Below are 21,994 nucleotides of genomic sequence, written 5' to 3'. Positions count from 1 at the left end.
AGGGCGGAGTGTGTGTGTGTGTGTGTGTGTGTGTGTGCACGCGCAAGATCCTGACAGTGAGGGCTAAGCATGGCCCGGCTCTAGGCTGGGAGCATAATGACAGCATGGATGCCATCTGCGAGGTTTGGGCTGTGGTGTAGGGGAGGTTCAGAGCCTCAGATAGCACTCCCTGACATCAGGGCATTGGGGCACGTAACAGGCAGTATCCCGCATTTTACCACCCATTTTGAGAAGAGCAAAGTCATGGCAGGTGAGACGGGGCAGACTGCCCCATAGATAGGTGGGTGGGCCAGCAGGAGACTCATTCTCAAGAGCTGCCCCCTGTCACACTAAGCAAATCTTAAGTAGAATGCAGGGAGGAAGTGGACCACTCCCTGGTTCTCACCCACCAGCACTGGCTTAAATTAAAGGTTCAGAGGGACAATTCTAAAGAAGTCTGGTGTTAGAACACCTAGCTCTTTTGGATAGCAGAAAAGTGGACTTGGTGAAATCCTTGCTCTTTCATTCCCACTCTCTCTTCTCCCCTGAAACAACTCCATTCTCACACCCATATACCTTTACATTTCTGCATGCACAGAGATAGCATTCCACTGCAGAAGGTGTTAAAGCCCAGCAAAGAATGGTGTGAGCTTGGTGGATAAGAGAATCCAAGATTAAGGTCTTCTGATATTCTTGTCTGTTCCATTAAAGGCAACAAATCTTTGATTTTAATGGACACAACAGAAATAAGGTAATTCAGGGGTTGTCAACTGGGAGTACGCAGGAAGGCTCTAGGGGCTATGTGTGGGTGGGCAGGGATGGAGCACCGCCACCTACCACCCGACGCTGTCATTTCCCAGGAGAAGGGCTGGGTTGGGGGGCGAGGGCAGCAGCATCCTTCTGCAGTCTGCACGGGTGCCACCTGTACAGCCAGACACAGGGAGAGGGGAAGGGAAAGGTTGTATGTGGTGGTGGCTGTTGCCACCCACCACCCCTCACTGCTGCTCCACATCTGGCCATGCCCCCCACCCCCCACTCCACATCTGGCCACTAGGGGTACATTTATTAAAAAAGGTTGAAAACCCCTGGGATAGTTTGTTACTTACTGGAGGTACCCAGGTAAGAATATTACAATAGCGTAATAGATCATTTGAATACACTTTGAGTAGAATGCTTAATGGACATTAAAATTTGTACCATCTGTCTTAAGTCTATGCTTGTATCATAACATTAGTAACATTGAAATATATATTAAATAGCCGCTTCAGCTTTATTGTCCCTTACACCTGCATTTTTTTTATGTACATTAGTGAGAATGCTCTGCGCAAACTATTATTTAAGTTGCTCCATCCTATCAAAAATAGGCAGATGTTTTCACGATACAATTAGAAGTTTTGAAAATGTAATTTTAGAAATCTATTGTGCATGCAAGCTTGTCACACTGCACCATTTTAGGCTGATGATATTTCTGTCCAGAAAATATACTGTCGTTTGTTTAAAAAAATTAAGTATGTTTAATCAAAAAGAACATTACAGCCTCTCACCTAATTTGAAAGTGGTGTCTCACATCAGTGCATGGTTGGGCATCAATTACACAATTGCATAAGAGAAAGAAAGAAGAAGAGAGGCACATTTTTATTTGAGGTAGTTAAATTAACACTAATCAGTATCTTTGCAATGACATGCACATGTGAGCTAAGGCTAGAAACACTTTTAATGCTTATTCAATAAAATTCATATAAAGAGAGTGAGATGCTTATCTTGTCTTTGTTCTTACTTAGTTCAAAAGAAGCCATGCCAAAGTATCTTGATAACATTTAAGTGGAATCCTCCTGGCTACATTTTACACAGGAACTACAGTAATGCAGATAACTTTGTGGCAATCAATACTGTAGCCTGAATTCAATTTATGTTTGTAAATTAAAGATTATCAAGAGTTGCTCTATTTAAAGTTTCCACAGCTATAATAGAAATATCATATTTTTAATTAGCTGACCTCACATGTACTGTTCACATTTCTTTTAGTTCCTCCATCAATTACTGTGCTACAGAAATCCTTTAATGCCACAGCAGATCGGGGAGAGGCAATTACTTTATTCTGTAGAGCCACTGGCTCTCCTGAACCTGAAATCATCTGGTATAGGTAAGTTTAACTTATATCTCTGTACCAGAAAGGTTTAAACTATGGTTGGAGCATATATATTACTGAAATAAAAATGCAGTATTCTACTTCCATTTGTCTCATTGGCAGTTTGAAGAGCATTGATGACAACATTTACTATAAAGATACAAAAAAACAAAGTCAGTCCTAAGAAACAAGTTGCTTATTACAAATTAAATTGCACTGTGGTTATCATCAAGCAAGAGAAACTGGAAAATTAATTTAAAAATATCAAGAATCTGTTTTAAAAGTAACTTCTTTTGTAACAAGGTAGAATAAATTAAAGTGGTATACCAGTGACTTAAGAACAAAACAAATAAAAATAGAAACCATTTATTTCTGAATTTCTACATGTGAAATTTCCAGGCTTTGATCCTATTTGAAACTAAGATGGCAAAAGGTATAGATAAAACTTGTATACTATAGTCATACAGAGTACTGTGTATTATAGTGTACAATGTAAAATAAAGGTCTAGGTTCAACTGATTGTTTCATATGATATTCAGTGGCAGGTCTCGCATTTGGGTATTCTGTTACTCTGTGCTTGATATTTGATTAAATTGCTTGCAGATGTATCTTAGATAATTTTGCAGCTGTGAATGTGTTAGAAACAGATGACTGCTTTTGGAGTATTTGGCTTATCTTCCAGATGAAGTCAATGAGATTTGAATAGTTAAAATTGTGCAGTTCTGACAACTTATTATCCTTAATATCCTTAAACATTTTAACATTTTATTGGTTTCTGTTACCGTACTTTATATAACAATCTTGCATTCCTTTCTTTTCTGTCTTCTATTCCTTTCTTTTCTAAAGTTGATCAGTTCAGCAAGGGTACATACCTCTTTTAGAATATGAAATATCTCACATTCTCCTTATGAATGTGCATTTCTATTTTAGGCTTGAATAAATTGTCTCCATATGTGCTTTTTCAAAAACATCAGGAGATCAGTGCATATTTTTGGAGTATATTAAACTCAATAGGCATTCCCATCAATTCCCCCATATCATTCTTACCCAGCATTTGGAACTTTTAAAGACTGCTAAATTTAGCTTAAATATATTGTGTTTTCCCTTTGTTTACACCTTGCTTGCATTGGGTAGATACCAAGACAATGTTCAGTTCACTCATTAATATAGATAGAAAAAGTTTATAACAGACAAGAAAAAAATGCAAAGCCCAAATTATTTTTAAAAGTTGTATTGAATTGACAAACTAAAGTTTCATACTCTGAGAACTTGCAGTTTCTTTGAGATCATATTATACAATGTACTTCTTGTCTGTCAGTATTCTCAGAATTTAGTTAAAAAAACCCCTCTGATATTCCAAATGTCCTCTTTATCAGAAGTAAAAATTCCACAATGATATCTTTCATTTTCAAAAAGGAAAGACTAGATCTACCAGCTTATGTAAAGATGCTTTCTAAGTTTGAAAAGTCTTAAGTAATATTTTTAGAATATTCTAATTTTAAAATATTTCAGTGTATCACAGCCTGAACGCTCTCAACAAGGTGCCACTTCCCCTTTTCCCCATCACTTTTAGTGTTGCCACTGCCACCGGGGGCTACAGGCTTCCCCTTGCTCCTCCAGTTTCTGCTTCTTGTCTGCAGCACTTAGGGTGAGGCAGTGAAGGCTAGGGCCTGTCACACACAGCCTACAGCCAGCCCTAAACAGACTAGGGGACCTATTCAACACAACTTTCCTACATATAATTAATTTCATACATATACATGTAATTAGTTTTGTTTCACAGTTGTAAATATGCAGTGCTTTCTGATATATATTTTTAAAACTCTCTCTCTTTTGGTAAAATCTATTTTGTAAGGCCAGTTCATGACACCGGTGATACTCCTACTGAAGCTAAGCAATTCCCCCCACACACACCTGTTAAAAGACTGCAAAATTTTAAATTTGTCTTCCTGTATATTTAACTTCCTTACAGTTGAATGAAGTCAGAATTTAGAAGAGTTAAAAATATATTGGCTCTGGAATTTTCATTTCCCATACATTGCTTTCAGTGAGAGTCAAATTCAGCCATGGTACAAAATGGTGCTGCAACAGTGAAGGCAGCTGAGCTTTAAAATATGCCATTATTTTTAATTTTCTTGTGTTTTGCATCTCAGTAAACAAAATTCTGGCCAAATTAAGTAGCTTATCAATCCTCCATTGATCTGTGTATAATATCATAGATCTTGACTGCTTGGTATCTGCGCTGATATGGAAATATAGATAAACTTAATTTGAAATTTAGATAATCATTTAGATAATTGCAGTCATACAAAATGTAGGCAGTTGAGTGTCAACATTTTCCCTAACAATCCATTAGACTGCTTACAGGTCAGTCACTTTAAAACATACATGAGAAGAAATATCAGCGTGGATTAGTCACTGATTTATTTATTGTGGAAATGTACCCAGTTACGTTTTCATGAACATGGAGGATACATGATATATGATTTCATGGATATATGATTCTTCTTTCACTGACATTGGTATCTCTATTGAAGATAATATAATTCGACTAGGGTAACTCAATAAAAGTGAAAGAAAAAAGTAGATTAAGAGAATTTTATTTTCCAAGTCTAGCAGATAACCACAGTCCTACAAGCTGTAGTTGGTATCCCTATGGAAATAAGCATGACTCTTTCTACACATGGAGATAACTTACATATATGATGATTTTCAATTAATTCTTTATTTCCAGTGACAGGATTTAGAATTAACAGAATACTCTTCTGATGTTCTGATGTGTTATACGTGTCTGCTTATTCTATAATATCAACATTAATTTGAGTCTGTCCCTTTCCTTGGAGGTCCTGGGGATAATCTTATATCCACTTAGAAATAGTCGGGTATAAGTGAGATCATGATAAACAGACATTTTTTTGGATCCAATTTTAACTTTGGATATATTGTTGTATCTCATATTGGAATTACTACAATTGTGTGAAACTATCTAAAAGCAGAGTTAACGCAATATAATAACTTGCCTTGAAAAGGAAATGAATCAATGTTACTATAAAGTGTCTAAAATATAGGCATAAACAGATTAAAATTGGAGTGATGGTAATTGTTAAAATGTAAGAAAGAGAAAATCCTTCCAATGGAATGTTGCTAGCATAACATTAGTATTCCCAAGAAATGAATTTTCTGCTTGAAGAATTAGATTATTTAGAAAATAATACATTAAAGATGACTCTTGGTATTAAGTAAATATAAAGAAATTAAAATCATTTTGAAATGTAGACCCTAAATTTAGCATGGATATACACATTTAGACACTTAAGCTGCTTGCAGATATGGAAAAAAACCTGTGCTTTACATTAAATTTGGCATGCTTCCATGCCAAGCCCAACACATGCCCAGAAGAGGCAGCGCATTAGTTATACACGGATTTCCCAACATCTGTAGAGATTGGGCAATTTAGTGAGGTTTTTTTTGGTGGTTTTATCTAACAGCTGATTGAATCAGGTTTAAAAGTGCCAAAAAGCCTTGCGGAAACACCAATCTATACAGATGCTGTGGAGCCAAGTCGAAGTAATGCGCTGCTGCTTCCGGGAGAGTGTGCATTGTTTCCTCTCCCCCTTACCACCAATGTCTGTCAGCACCTTTAGATATCCATTCTTAGGCATTCACTTTTTAGAAATCCACTTTACACATCCCTTTTTCACGGATGGTGAGATATGGTAGCTCAACATTTCTAAAGTCAGGCAATTTATTTAGGAACCCAAGTGAAGAAGGTGCATAGCTGGTCAACAGAAATAAGGTCAAGATCATGAAACTGTGAAGAAAAATAAAAAGAATTAGGATTATATCCGAGTAGATGAAATGAAGTAAGCATGATAATTGTGTGTTGCCAAGGTGCTAAAATAGATTAATCAAGATTAAAGCAGCTCTTAGACTGTTCCGAGGTTTCATTATTCTTATGTTGTCTGGTCAGAATTCATTTTTGTGTTTAGAGATATGTCTGTTTACTAAATTGTCACTAGCCAGCAATGACCAAAAAGAAAAAAAATGATGAGCTGTTTATGTGCCACTATATATTACATATAAGTAAAGAAAATCATTTTTATAAATTGTTGCACACATGTGAATGGTAACCATTTGCTTTGAAATGTTTCTGCCTCCTTTTCTTTCTTTTCTTTTTCCTGTTCTGAATGGAAACCTTCTTATTCAGGCTTATTCACAGAAATATTTTTGTCACTGAATCAATATTAAAATTATGGAAATGGAAGTGTTGTACTGCTTCTAATTAATTTGTATTTTAGAACCTGGCAACGAAAGATTTGTGTCAAGGATTTCTGAGCCTCTAAATGCAATGCAGAATGATTCCCTTATGCTTGGAATTTAAACATATTTATGAAGACATCCTGATACTTATTACAACATTTTAGATCAAGCTAAAATCAACTGGCTTCTAAATACGATGCCAGCAAGCAGCACAACCTTTTTAATGTTTCTGACATTAGCAATATAACACTCTTCTCCAGCAGAAATAAATTTAAAGGGATTGACACAGTCACAGAACAGTCTTTGAGATTATGAAGCATTCCACATGATTTGCCATTCTTTTGTTATTCTTTAGGAATGGGAAACTCATTGAAGAAAGTGAAAAATATATATTGAAAGGAAGCCATACAGAATTAACAATCAGAAATATAAAAAATATTGATGCAGGTCCTTATGTATGTGAAGCAAAAAACAAAGCTGGAAATGATAAAAAACAAACATTCCTCCAAGTTTTTGGTAAGTATTTCATAGTGTATGATAAATTTAAATATATATATATCTTAGTTCAATGTGATTGCTATTGGTGGTATTGTGTAATACAAAAAGGTATATAGGTACACATTCTGTGGTAAGTATAATTGCTGTTGCTGGTACTGTGCAAGACAAAAAAGATAACACCTTTCCGTAAATAAGTCAGGGGAAATCTGCCATTTTATACCATTTAAGGATTAAACCAATACTGTTGCTGAAAAAAATTCTTTAAAAAAATCTAAGTGATGATATAAAGACTTGACTTTTAACATCCATGTACTAGTCTGCTTGGCTTTTTAAATATCACAAACAAGAGACAGTATGGAACAATAGTAACTGAAATGATCATTTGTGAGTTTTTATATGGAATGATGATCCTACAAGGTTTCTACTAGGGCTGTGTGAAGCTTCGGTCACTGATATGATTCAGAGGAGATTTGGTCCAATTTGGTGACCAAATCTCTGAATCTGAATTGAATCAGGAGACCCATCAATCTCTCCAAATCGAATGGGAAATCTCAATTCAATTTGGAGAGGTTTGACGCTTCAGACATAGGCACAGCTTTATATGTTTTTTCTACATACTTCAAGGTACCAGGCAGTTTGTGAATGCTGACATGGTGGGGCAGATGGAGTGTCCTATGGGAACCTGGGAGGGGTCCCCAGCGCTCTCAGAGGTGGATCCGGAAATGGTCCAGAAGCACTTCCAGTTCTGTTGCGGAGCATGTGGGACCCCCCCCCCCCCACCATGCCTCCCGGCTCAATGACTGGTGCCTCCTGGGCACCCAGGGTTCTCCCGCAGCTGATGACTGAGCTGGGGACCCATGGGGGGTCTCCCACATGGCAGTGGACCTAGAAGTGGACTGGAAGTGGCCCCCCTGAGCTCCTGGTGGGGCAGATGGAGTGTCCCACATCTCAGCATGATTCACAAACCATGCCTGGTACCTCAAGGCATGTAGGAAAAACATTTTAAAGCTGTGTCTATGGCTGAATCTCTGAATAAGAATCAAATCTTCAGATTCAGATTTGGCCAAATTGAATTGGGACAGTGATCCGAGTCAGTGAATCCAATCACTGTCCCCGGAATCAGGCCAATTCTGAATCAAATATGGCCCACTTTGCGGAGCCCTAGTTTCTACTACACAGTCAACTTTCTGCATTCTATCTCTGGGGAAGCTTTCTCTGCTCTTGGCTCTCTTAAACTGTAGTCAAGAATTTGACTTCGAAGTTCTGTTGTCTTCAGCATCTGCTGATCTGCTACTTAGATTTAGTACAATTAATTAGTAAATTGTTAATACCTTCTAGTTTTCTTTTAAGAATTGACTGCTGGACTGTGAAAAGGGTAGGAAAGGAAACTCTTAGAAATAAACAACAGGCTACTTAGTTAAGTGCAATATTTTTCAGCTAGATAAAATAAGTGTTTTTTTTTCTGTTTATCAGTTTATTTCATGAATGTTTACACATACATTGTTTACTATGCAATTTACATTATATTTTCATCTTAATACATAAATACATATACTTTAAATAATTGAATATACATCTAAATTGGTAAGGAATCAAAACTTGTGGAAGAGGTGATAACTTTTATTAGACCAACTAGATATTTGCTAACAAATTATTTTATTTGCAAGCTTTCAGGCATACTCACCCTTCATCAGGCATAGGAGAGCGCAGAGATTGTAAAAGTTCTCCTAGGTAGAAATTAAAATTTGTATTTCACAGGAGAGCTGAAGGTATGGTGAAGTCTCCAAATAAATAAAATCATGCGTTTGCAAATATATAGTTGTTCTAATAGGAGATATCACCTCTTCCATGAGTTTATTCCTTTTGCCTCTGCACCAATATGGCTACAATCTGGATACCCTATATATTAATAAGACATTTTTATTTATTATTACATATAATATCTGATCATCCTAATGATTAAAGGACAAAGTTAGGAACCATATAGCCATTTCTGAACTCTGCTCTCTGCCTCAACCTTTGTACATAGGTAGAAATGTGGTAGCTTTAATACACTTCTGTGTAGATAGGATTATTCATTTCCATTCCAGTGAGACTCTGATGAAAGGAACTTCCCATTGGAGCTGGACATCAGGACTATGAGCACAGTTTGTTCATGAAAGCTGTACAGATATAATGGGTTACTCTGTGTGTGTGTGTGTGTGTGTGTGTGTGTGTGTGTGTGTGTGTAACCATAAAATAATTTCTGTCCCTTTAAATCTATTTTATAGTGTATAAATAATTAAAATTTTATCAGACCAAAGAGACAGAGGGGGAGAGAGATTGACTAAGACATAGTTGGTCTCGCACCAGGTGAGGACACTAAGATTTTTGTCCCATCCCAACAAAGTTATAATTAATTTAATATACTGAAATAGTCTTATTTCAGAATACCCAATGGCCTGAAGATTAGGGTTCTTATTTAGTTTACCATCCAACTCTTCTTAAACTATTTTAAAGGAATTTAGTAAGAAAAGGTGTTGGGAAGACCTAAAAATCTTTTTGTTTTCATATAAGTTTATCGTCAGCAATAAGGAGCTTCAGTGGAGAAAAAACTTTTAAATAATGAGTCATTATTTTTAAATATAATCAGACCAAATAAACCCAGCAAACTACGATGTTTCAGCGTGGAAAAATTAACATGTTATTGTCACCCTTGCTTATAAGAATACCGAGTCTGATAACTGAGATGTGAATGGGCATTAGAAACATGGCTGGATTATTCCTGGATAATGTTGCTACACTATTTCCTGTGTGACTGCTTATCTCCCATTGCTCAAGTCAGTTTTCTGTTTGAGGAAGACAGTTAGTAATCTCTTTGGTCATTGTACTAGTAAACAGACTAGTGAAAAGATTCCTGCACAGTCTGTGTGTGTGTGTGTGTGTGTGTGTACAAACGCACAGATATATATAGCCATGTAATTTTGGGGGATTGTACCCACTTCTTGGATATGCATATATAGCAGTCTGAGGTTAGTTATTTGAGGTTGCAACATGGCCTCTCTCTGCCTGCAGTAAGTCCTGTGGCCTCTACCCCAAAAGGCACAACACAGTGATCTGAGATGTTTGAAAATTCAGTGCAGCCCGTCCAAGAGGCTCCCCCACCCCGCTCTTCCTCACTGGAAGAACACACTACCTGGTTAATCCTGCCAGCCCATGAGGTAGTAGAAGGGGACAAAGAACAGTATATCATTCTGTATATGTAAAAAATATGCAGTTTATACAGCAAAAAAATGTATATTCTGCATAGATTTTGCAGAAATATTATTTTGATTTTTGTTAGTTTTAGTGAACTAAAATAAATGTGTAAATAGTTTTTCTCGCAATCACACTAACAAATCTTACTGTCTCAAAAATATTCTGTTTAATCATATCCTGCACCAGCGATATCATCTGGATATATTTCCATTAGATTTATTCTTCCATCTACTGTTAGTGTCACCTAAGGATAAAAAGGAGAGAATCATTTATTTAAACACAAACCTCTTAGCTGATTCCTAACCTCCTAGCTGTGCACAGATCTGTACTATTATCTTTCAGAAATCCCATGCTTGCTTTTACTCTGACAAAGTTGCCTGAGATGATTTCCTTCTTCCAAGCACATTTACCTTTCTTCAGTGTTACTCCTGTTACACAGGGCAGACTTCCAGTAATCATCCATAAAGCTAATACCTTATCCTGGCCTTTCTACAGGAAGAAAATTGAAGTCTCTACCCTAAGAAGTTGTGCATATCCTAAATATAGTTTCAGATATGCATTTTTGTCCTTCAAATGAGTAAAAAGTTCATATTATTCCTACATGGCATTAAGCCCTCTGAGCACAGGACAGGAGGAATTGAAGGCCAAAACAACTTCATCTGCACCAAATGAATGCTGGTGACCATAGTGGAAGAGACCTTTCAAGGATTAGAGGCACAACTACCGATTCTTTATCAGATAGCATGTGCTATCCTGTGTAGTGAGGTCTAGTGGGTTTTTTTTTTTTTTAATTTATAAGAACATTTATGCAGTTGGTGGTGGAGAATGCAGGCATTCTAAGTTAACTCCAGTAGTAGAGACAAGAACCCTGCTAAAATGGCTGGAGGGGCTGCACCACAGCAGCTGTTTCAGCAGCTCCAACTCCAGCAGCAACAGTTCCAGAAGAAACAGCAGCTGCAGCAGCTCCAGAGGGAGCAGCAGCAGGAATGGCAGGAGTTCTTGAAGCACCATTTGGAGTGAAGACAAACCTGCACCCAAGTTGGTGAGTCATCTGGTTCCCAGAGGATAGAGGGTAAAGTACTAATGAAGATGGGACCTGAAGATGACCTGGAGGCCTTCCTCATGATGACATTTGAGTGGGAGACAGGGTCCTGTCAGTGGAACAAAATGAATGGGCTGTGAGGGTGGCCCTGTTAACTTGGGAGGCACAGACCACTTACCAGGAACAGATTTGCCTTGGGATTCTAAGACCCTTAAAGTTGTCATACTAGACTAGCTGGGTCTCAACTCTTGCTTACCACTCCAAGTTCTGACAGGGAACTTGCACACCCAAATGCACAGCTTCGAGCCATGGCTCAGAAATTAAAGAACTTGTGCACCCTCTGGCTAAACCCTAACTCTGTCAGCTGAGGAAATAGTGGAACTCGTGGCCCAAGAGCAGTTCTGCAGCATCCTCCTAGTAGGAACCTAAAGGTGGGTGTATCACCACCATGTGATCAGCTTGTAGGAAGCCACCCAGAAAGAGATCAGAGGGTAGTATATGCCCCTCTTTATAGCTGATTGGGTTGAGCCAATGAAGTCATAATGGAAGCATGCTTAGCAGCCCAGGAACCCCATTTTGTGTAACACAGGGTCCTCTTAATGAAAGTGACAAAAGATGAGGCCAGAGGGACCTGGCAGTCCCAAATACTAGTGCCAAAGCAGTACTGCAGCCAGGTTTTGAAACTAGCCCATGATGTATTATGTGGAGGCCATTTGCAGGTGGCAAAGCCCCAGGATATAGTTCTGGCAAGGTTTTTTTCTGCCCTAAGGTAAACCAAGAAAACAAAGACTATTATGCATCCTACCCCAAATGTCAGCTGGTTGCCCTCCAACTTCATGGGGGTGGAGTTAAATTGTCCTGATCCCTTAGAGGCCAGGATGTCCCAGGGTCAAGAAAGCCTGTACTGTGGAGGAAACAGGCAGGTTCTCTAAAGTGGCCTCCATCTATTCAAAGAACCCAGCTGAGGGGAAGGGCCCTTGAGTGGCCCCTTTGGAAATGATAGGCACCTGGGGTGGGAAGAGGCAGGGATGCTCTGATAACTTGTTTCCAATTCAGGGAGAAGGGTCATTGACATCAGGACTGCCCTCAGAGGAACTGTAGGTATGCCTCTGCCTCTGCCTATGTATCACAGGTATAGCATGAGAGCCCAGACCAGAAGGGATATATGGGCCCAGTTAAAATTGAGTATGTCCATGTCCATGGTGCAGGGCTTATAGACTTGGGCTTTTTAGTCAGACCTTTGTCCATGAGCAATTTGTGAATCTGACAGACATCCCAGTGAATTAGTATGTTTGTGTATCATGTATCCATGGAGATATCTCACCATACTCCATAACACAGCTGAGCTTGACCACTGGGGAGAGGAAGTTAATATGATAACTGTAGTGGCCAGCCATTTAGCTTACCCAGTGGAGGTGGGATGAGACTGGGACTTGGGCAAATTGTTGTGATTGGCTCAAAGTTGATAGACCCCAATTCCACTGACCCACAGCTGGGGGAAATATTTCCCTTCTTAGACCCTGAACTCTTTGGATCTTCCTCCAGATCACAGTGAGAGTGGCAATGAGTTAGGAGGGAGACCCTTCCATGGCAGAGGAAACGCTCAGAGAAAGGGATTGGGTTTCAATGCAGTCTAAACTGCCTTTTGGATAAGTCAGAGGGTCAGGAGACCGCAGAAACTCCTCAAGAGGGTGGACTGGATCAGGTCGGGGGAGGGCTGGGTTTCATTTGTGATCAAAGGGAGGATCTAGTATATGCCCTTCTTTATAGCTGAAAGGATCGGGCCAATGGAGTCACAGTGGAAGCAAACTTAGCAGCCCAGGAACCCAATTTTGTGTTACAGAAGAACCTCTTGATGAGAGTGACAAAAGACAGTCCCACAGGGACCTGGCAATTCTATCAGTGCCAAAGCAGTACTGCATCCAGATTTTGAAACTGGCCCATGATATATTATGTGGAGGCCATTTGAGAGTGGAAAAGACCCAGGATATAGTACTGTAAAGTTTTTTCTGGCCTGTGGTATACCAAGAACTATTGGGCATCATGCTCCGAATGCCAGCATGGGTCCCCAACCCACTTGCAGGGCCCTACTGGTACCTTTTCCATTGGTTAGTATATCCCTTGAGTGAGTTGGGGTAGGCTTGGTGGGACCAGTAAAACCAGATCAAGAGAGTCCAAGTTCATCCTGATCCTTGTCAGCTATGGTACCCACTGTCCCAAGGCTGTGGCAGTTCAGCTTTGGCACTAACGGGCCTCTGAGCTATTACAGATATTCTCCCAGGTGTGCATTCCCTGAGAGTTTTTGACAGACCAGGCCATGGTCTACTGCAAGAAGTTTGGGGTTTATTGAAGGTCCATTCTGTAAAGACTTCAGTGTACCATCCCCAGTTGGATGGATTAGTTGAAAGATTTAATTGGACACTGAAGAGGATGCTGAGAATTTGTCTCGGAATTGCCTCAGAACCATTTATTACTGTACATATTGTTTGCTATTCAAGAGGTTCCACAGTCTTCCATGGGCTTTTTGGCCTTTGAATTATTCTGAGAGGCAGCCCTGGGGCATTACATCTCTGACAAGAATCCTGGCAGGCCGAGGGGACAACACCACAGAATGTAGTCCAATAGGTCTGGAAGCTACAGGAAAGATTAAATCTGGTGGGTGCTCTTGCAAAAAAGAAAAAAAAAAATCTCAGGGCTGCACAGCAGGTGCAGCAACAGCAGTATAATAAAAATGCTTGGCTCTGGGTTTATCAGCCAGAGAATAGAGTACTTCTCCCCTCCTCCAAGAGTAAGTTGCAGGCTAAATGGCAAGGCACTTTTGAGGGCCTGTGGAGGGTAGATGAGGTAAATTATGAAGTTCACTTAGTAGGGAAATGGTGGGGTTCACAGATACGTTACACCAACCTGCTGAAACCTTGGAGGACCAGAGAAGCCTATATGGTCCCTACATGTTTGCTGGGAGCTGGCCTGGGGATTGCAGATCCCCCATCAAAAATCTATGGCTGCCGTCATACTACAGGAGGCTTTGAGTCCAACTAAACGAGTTGCAGTAAAATGTCTACTTGTGGAATTTAAAGAGGTGTTTACAATTATTCCAGGCAGAACTGCACTGATCAAACACCACATTATCTTCCAGCCAGGCTGTGCAATTCAGAAGGGATACTCAAGAATAACAGTGTGGATGAGGGAAATGGTAAAATAAGAGATTAATAAAATGCTGCACCTAGGGGTAATAGAGTAATCTGCTAGTGAGTGGAGTAGCCCATATGTTTTGATATCAATGCCCAATCACACCATCCAGTTTCCATAAAATCAGTGCAGTTTCAAAGTATGATGCATATCCTATGCCCAGAATAGATTAAATGATAGAAGAAATAGGCAATGCATGGTACATAACCACCCTGGATTTAACCAAAGGGTATTGAAAAATACCTCTGGACTCAGTGTCCTGAGAAATAATAGTCTTTGCAACACCCTGAGGACTCTATCACTTTCGACCTCTACTTTTTGGTTTCCACAGGGTCCTTGCAACCTTCCAATGTCTAATGGACAAAATACTCTGCCCACACCAGGCATATACAGCCAGTATCTGGACAATGTGGTGATATTTGCCAACGTGTGGGCAGAACACCTTCAGCAGGTGAGAGAGATGCTGTTGTCAATACAAGCAGTTGGCCTCACAGCCAACCCTGCTAAATGTCACTTAGGATGCACAGAGACTAGATACCTAGGGTACATACTGAGCGATGGCAACATCAGGCTCCTATTGGCCAGAGTAAAACATTGGTGGGATCTCCAGTGCCACCAACCAAATGTCAGGTAAAGTCATTTTTAGGGTTGACAAGCTACTATCTGTGATTCAAACCATATTTTGCTGCCAACGTGGCCCCAGCAACTGACCTACTGAAGAAGGGAGTGCCCCAATGCATCCATTGGTCCCCCAAGTATAAGGCAGCATCTGGGACAGCAAAATGACTACTATGCAGTGTCAGTCCTGCGCAGCCTGGACTTAACAAAAGACTTAACAAAAGATATAACAAATAAAAACCTAACAAAGGAGTTTGTCCTCTGCCAGGAGTTTGAAGATGAAGAACACACCATTCTGTATCTCAGCAGAAAGCTCCTTCCCTGGGAACAGAAATATGCAGTGATAGAGAAGGAGTGTCTAGCAATTAAGTGGGCCATTGAGACCCTCCATTATTACCTCCATGGGGCCCATTTTCTTTTGCTTACCGACCATGCCCCACTAGCATGGCTTAATGCTATGGGGGGGCATAGGTTGATGAGATGGTATCTGTCCCTGAAGCATTTTCATTTTTCAATATGCCACTGCCCTGGGACTGTACATGTGAATTCATACTTCTGGTCCCAAGAAGCTAGGGAGGGAGGGTTTTAAAAATGAAGAGTAGTATCTTAGGCTCCATTCTTGCGAGTGGGGATTTGTGGGAAGGTGCATAACTCAAGGGCTGGAGCCCAGCTGCAGGGGGCTAGAGAGCAATAGCTTGCCTGCCTAGGAGGTCTGAGCCAGCTGACAGGGATTATTGGCTGGCTCTGGAGGAAGTTAAAAACTCCCAGAAAGATGGCACTGGAGAAGGAGAGAAACTGAGAAGAAAGGTAGCACTGAAGCACTACAGTAAAGCCTTTGCCCTGGATGGGGTGGGGAAGGTTGTTAATGTTTCGTTGTTCTATTTAGTTTGAGGTAGAAAAGGGGGAACGCAGGCTCTGGGCCTGGCCAAAGGAGTAGCAACCCACTACAGGTGCATTTTAAGATGGGTGTGGAGAAAATCTAGAGGTTCCAGAAGAGAATATTAGTAATAATCAAAGAGTTGAAATGCAAGCAGTATAAGGAAAAGTTGACAGAACTAGATATATTTATGGCAAAAAGGAGACTAAGGTAGAAGGGGAAAATAATAGCCATTTCAGTTATATTAACACTGGCTTTAAAAGGTTGGACTTGAAGCAGTGTGTAAACTGGAGCAAAACAGACTTCCATTCAATCTGAAGAAAAGGCTTCCCTGTTGACAGAACAATTAAACACAGGAAAACAGCTGCCCACCGAAGCATTAGAATGTTCTCCACTGGAGATTTTCAAGAAGAGGCTAGATAAGCATTTGATTATGTTAGTGTTGGATTGGCATTTAGGGGATTTGTATAGTAGATCCGTAAAGATTTGTTTTAACTCTGCTTTCCTAGAAGCCTATACATGATGTAGAAGTCTTTCTGCCTGCCTGTAACCATGCTCGTTTCACTTGTCATTAGGTGCTAACTGAAATAAAACCTGACTATACTTAACAACTGATTAAGCCCTTTCAAAAAACAAAAACAAAAACCCCAAAAAACTCCTCAAACTTCTCCTGTTTCCTCACAGTGTAGCTATTCTATCTCATTCTCTTAGATACATATGTTATATTCCAGTAGGATCCTTAACCAAGGAAGTAATGTTAAGGTTTTTTTTACAACGTCAGGTCTTAAATTCCTGTTCTGTTAGTTCAATAATGAAAATGGTTTTTCATGGACACTCCTATTTTGGGTATGGTCCATACATTTAAGGTGATTTTGGCCAAATAAATCCATCTTACTAGTATACATACCTTTTATTACTCTGGAATCTACATTATCGCCATATATATCTCAAATACTTTTCTTTCTTGTTTTGTTTCTTGTTAGCCTGCAGTGCTTTCACAAACTCAGATAAGTAACAGCAATCCATTTCCAGCAGAGGTTTTCCTTCTGCTCTGTCTTGATAATTAGATAGTCAGAATGGTTCTTTCCAATCAGCAGGGTCCAAGATCTTAATAGAAAATGGATAAGGAACATGTTTAACCTCTTGTCCAGAGATCAGACAGGAATCCTTTGACTGGATTAAATTGTTTGCCTCGTGAAGAAATAAAAAAAAATGACTGAAAACACTGCATTGACACTAACAATTTTAACTTTTCTTCTGAGGTTTTCTTATGAGTATTTTCTATTTTATTTAAGCTCCAGACACTGTAGTTATTTGACCTTTTTTCTCAAAAGATTTTTTTTTCTATCATGCATTGTTGCAGAGTAGAGCTCAAACTTGTGTCCTAAGGGCTTCAAGACAAGAGAATCCAAGATTTATTATTTTTAAAAATTTTTCTCAAAATGTGTCTTAGTATTTTGAGACTGTTCAGGTTTTTTTGTGTTCGGGGGGGTGGTTATTTTGGTTTTGGGTTGGGTTTTTTTGCATGCTTGGGGTTAGAAATATTTAAATTATGTATTTTTAAGTAAGTAAACTTACAATTTCTTCAACTGAGTAATTTTTCAACAGTTCCTATCCAAATACTGACCTTTTCTCTGAGAACAATATCTTTTTTTAACTGTGAATAATTTATCTAATGGACAAGATCAGTCTTTTTAGAGGTGTCCAATTTTTAACTGTTAAAAGGATAAGTGACAGTGGGTTTTGTTTTTCTTCTTAAAATATTGCTATAACTAAATTTGACTACAACTCCTTTCTTCTTTCAATACAAGAAAATACTTCACTAAACTTAGTCTGTAAGTAGGATTTATTGTAAATTCTAAAATAACTGTGGTAGTAGATCTTAAACATAGAGATTTCCTGCCCTGAAATCCTAAGATTCTTTAATGTCATTGGTTGTTTGATTGAACAGGAGTGCTAGTGTAGCTGTTAAATTTTGAAGTGACTGTGGTTATTTGGAATATACGTAGATGGACTGAGAAAAAATCTGATCTAGTTTTCTTTCCCACAGTACCCCTCTAACCTCATTGTGGAATAGATATAATTATTTGCCTTCATACAGTCATTCTTTTAATACTTTCCTATTATCTCAACTATGTAATTAAAAGGTATTCAAGTGCCAAAACACATTACAGACCTTTTGTTCAACAGCAAATTATGGCTTATGACCTATACAAAATAGAGCAATTAAATAATATCCTTTTTCACCTTTTGAGCTTTCCTTTTTTCTGGTAATAACTGTCAGCTAGGAATATTTCATGATTAATCAGAGGTTAGTCCTTTAAATGTCAAATGCTGGTGTCTAAAATGTCAAGCTAGAATTTTACCTCTTGTAGTGACCCTCTTGAAGAAGGTCTTAAGAAATTTAGATCATAAATAGAACTGAAAAGATCAAGGGGAGGCTACTTGTAATGTTTTTACTATATATCCTTGTGAAAAATACTTGTTTCTCACGTTTTACATAAAGGGAGATACTCCTACTATAACCCCCCCCCCGAAAAAAAACAAAACAAACCCCTGCTTCAACCCATTCAAACCATTATAGGGTAGATGATATTCCCACTATAAAGAGAAATAGAAATTTAAAAAACCTTTCATTTTGGGATCTGGAAGTATACATGATGTCTTTTTTATTTATTATTATTTTAAGAGTTTACACTCCATTCCTCCTCCTCGTACTTTCTCCACTCTAAAAAAAAAAAAAAAAAGAAAAGAAAAGAAAAGAATTTTGTGGTCAAAAAACATACAAGTGTTAGTGTGGCTGTATAGTTCTTTATATTGGACAAGGAGAATATGGAGTCAAGAGAAGGACAAGATTCTGTGACTTTTGGGAAAGAAAGACAAAGTTGGCCTGAAATGTGAATATATTAGGGATAATTTGAATTTTAACAGAAGGTGGGACAGAACGACACCTTAGAAATGGATGAGAGATGAATGAGCTTTCATATGGAATGTAGAGACTTCACATTTGGAACAATCTAACTAGGGTTAGGTCAATCTACTGGATTTACTTGAATACTAAGTGAGGTTGTTTTGCCCAATCATGATCAGGGAAAAAGGCCTCTTATCTTATGTTTTCATATGTGGTAACTTTATTAAATATGTTGTCTACCTTTGAACTGCTGCTTAAAGTACATGTGTTCAGTCATAGAAACTATGAAGTTAATTAAATGCAGACAACACTGAGAATGACTGGAAAGTACATGGCCCTTATTGCGTGAATATGCTGACGGGAACTTACCATTAGGATGAGTTAGTGTAGGTCATCTGAATGAGATATATGGTGGTGCCCATTTAGTGCAGTCCCCCTCAGTGCCAACTCTTTTTTTCAGGTCACAGTGAGCCACTACATTGAATACATTTCAACTTTTTCTTCATCAGGCTTAAATGTCTGGCAAACATCACCAAACAGGGCCCTAAGCAGTTCACCAAGAATCTCTCTGTCATCCCTTCTCTCAGGCTGTCACATATGATTAGTGTGGCCCTACTCTCCTTGAGCTGAAGCCAGACCAGGTTGCCCTGTGCCTCATCTGCATATACATTTTTAGAGGATCCCAGAACTCATGAAAGAAATCCCAAAGTCACTGTGTAACATACCCCAAAATCCATGTTCCTTCACAATGAAAACAAAAAGATCATGAGAGAGCGAGATCAGTCAGGCATTGTTTTATTGATATATCTACAGTGTTAAAGCAATTCAGAAGCCTAGCAGTGTCTCTATCATCATAATAAAATGAATTCTAAATACCTATATATTTTGCTGACCCCCACAGCGGTCACAGCCCCCCACCAAGGGCTACATCTGCCCCACAGGGACCACAGCCTGCCCACAGGAGCTACCGTCCCCCCCCACAGGGTCCATATGCCCCACCCCCGCTTGCTCCCCAGCCCTCCAGATTGTTGCTTTGACTGGCCCCTGTCCCACTGGCTCCTGCTGCCCCCCTCAGATGGCTTTTCCCCCGCAACCCAGCCTCTTTTTACCAAATGGGGGCTGTGGTGCTTCCTGTCTGAGCCCCCTCCGGGCAGCACAGAGCAACAGGGCCCAGGCTGGGGCTGTCACCTGGCCCCGCACTGTGCAGGGGGCCCCCAGTGACCCACACAGCAGCTGGAACTGCCAGTAAGTGCCGAGGGTGTTTTTGTTTTGTTTTGTTTTAAATTGTGGAGATGCTGGGGTGGGAGTCAGTGATTGTGGGGGATGGGGCCAAGCAGGGCAGTGATGGGTGGCTGGAAGGCTGGGCATGGCAGCCATCAGGGGCTCAGGGAGCTGGGGGGATAGGACTGGGTGGGGCAGGGATCGAGGGGGATTGGGGCTGGTCAGGGAAGGGATCGGGGATGCTGGGGGGGTAAGTGAGGGATGAGGCCTGGTGGGGAAGCCATTGAGGGCCTGGGGGGTGGGACCAGGCAGGGCAGGGATCTGGGGAAGCAGGCAGGGCCATTGGAGATGCACCCCATGGTCCCCTCCACCCTTCTCCAGCCTCCCCGAGCCCCTGCTCTGGAGCCCGAGTCCAGCTCCCTACTGCTGGCATGCTGCCTGCCCTGCATGGGCAGGCAGCGTACTTCAGCACGAGAGCAAAAACCAACCACAGCAATGCTCTGACAGCCAGAGCTTCTCTGTGGAGGACCCAGCCTCTGGGACTGTGTCCTGCCCCAATTTTTTTCACTTTGTTTTTTATTGACTCCTGGATATCCAGGTGTCTAATGTTGTACCTCCACTGCAAACTTGCAGCGTGGGGAGCCTTTTCCCATTCCCACACATGTCTCCTGCAGCATCTCAAAGGGGTTTGAGATGCTGCAGGAGGCACGTGCGGGTTCGTTTGGATGCACCCTTAGTGTCTAAGGTGCAGCTGTGCTCTGGTTTAGTAAAAGTGTAATCTTGCTGTAGAGTAAGGGTAAAAACTCAAAGTCACTGCCTTGCAGCTTGAAGTGCTGGGCACCAACAGCTTCAATTTGCATTAACTGTAGTTGTGATTTATCAGCACATATATATTTGTGAAACACTCAGTTATTTCAGAAAATGATAGAAAATCACGGAGATATGAATATACTTAATATTATTTTCAAGGCTTACAAAGCTTGTAGCAGTGATTATAAAGGGACATACATACATACATACATACATACATACATACATACATACATACATACATACATACATACATACATACATACATGAAAAGCATAATAAGACATATAGAACATTTGTCTTTCTCATCGTTTAAGCACTATGCGTCCTGGTACTCATTCAGGCAGGGATCTTGTGGGGAAAAATAGTATGCAATCATATAGTGAAAGATGGAATCATCATGTATATGTACCCAGAGTTTGTGTGGGCAATGTTAAACTTGGAAATTCCTAACTTTGGTTATTTGATTTTTGTGGCTTTAATATTCCTACAATACTTTTTTCTAAGCAAGATACGTGTAATTGGCCCAATAACTTAATGCAGAGATTTTTAAAAGGTCTTAAGAAAAGGAAACAATATAAAACAACACAGATGTTTCCCCAGCACCTCTCTTAGTCTTTCTAGATGTATTCTTATTTTCAGGTTTTTGTACAAAGTAAGGTAGGGCTTACTTTGTAGTGGCTCATATAGGAGAAGCATTTTTAGGCATGCCCAATAAGTATGACATTATAAAATGATTTGAGAAAATCTGATTTAAAATGATAATACATTAAGAACTTGCCCCCATGGGTGGACGTAGAATTTTGAGAATGGAGGTGGAGATGGTGGGGTGCATCATCACATATAAAGCCACACATTTTTTTTCCATTTGAAAATAAACTAAAAGCTCTATTAATATGCTTAGGGCTGTATTATTCAGTTTCAGATTGAAGCAAAAACAAATATAATTTTATTGGAATGAGTTAAAAAAACAATCTACAGGGTTGTGAGAGAGGAGCTTCATTACCAGGAACAGCTACAGACAGTGTAACTGTAGAACAAAGGATCAGACTATTAAAAAGAAGTTAGGGTTGTCAGCACCTGTTGAATGAAGATTTTAGGTGGATTTTAATGACATATGAAGCCAGATGACTCTTTTAGCACTGCCTGACTAGTATTGCTGTTGCCACTTCCAAGCAGTAGAATTTAAACTTTGGGTGGACTGGGAATCGGGGGGGGGGGAGG

The 21,994-nt window shown here is 39.8% G+C and overlaps 1 protein-coding gene across 2 annotated transcripts in view; it reads left to right on the top strand.

Moving 5' to 3' along the window:
- The window catches only part of NCAM2 (neural cell adhesion molecule 2), a 691,500-nt gene that overhangs the window by 409,340 nt on the left and 260,166 nt on the right, over positions 1–21,994 (top strand). For both annotated transcript variants that reach the window (XM_019524735.1, XM_019524736.1), the window contains exons 6-7: positions 2,005–2,122; positions 6,723–6,883. In XM_019524735.1, the coding sequence (XP_019380280.1) occupies positions 2,005–2,122; positions 6,723–6,883 (279 nt within the window). The remainder of the gene's footprint in view (positions 1–2,004; positions 2,123–6,722; positions 6,884–21,994) is intronic.

This window comes from Gavialis gangeticus, unplaced genomic scaffold, assembly GCF_001723915.1.
Source record: "Gavialis gangeticus isolate Ggan-Ray unplaced genomic scaffold, GavGan_comp1, whole genome shotgun sequence".
NCBI classification, from domain to species: Eukaryota; Metazoa; Chordata; order Crocodylia; family Gavialidae; genus Gavialis; species Gavialis gangeticus.
This window is presented reverse-complemented; position numbering and strand designations above follow the sequence as displayed.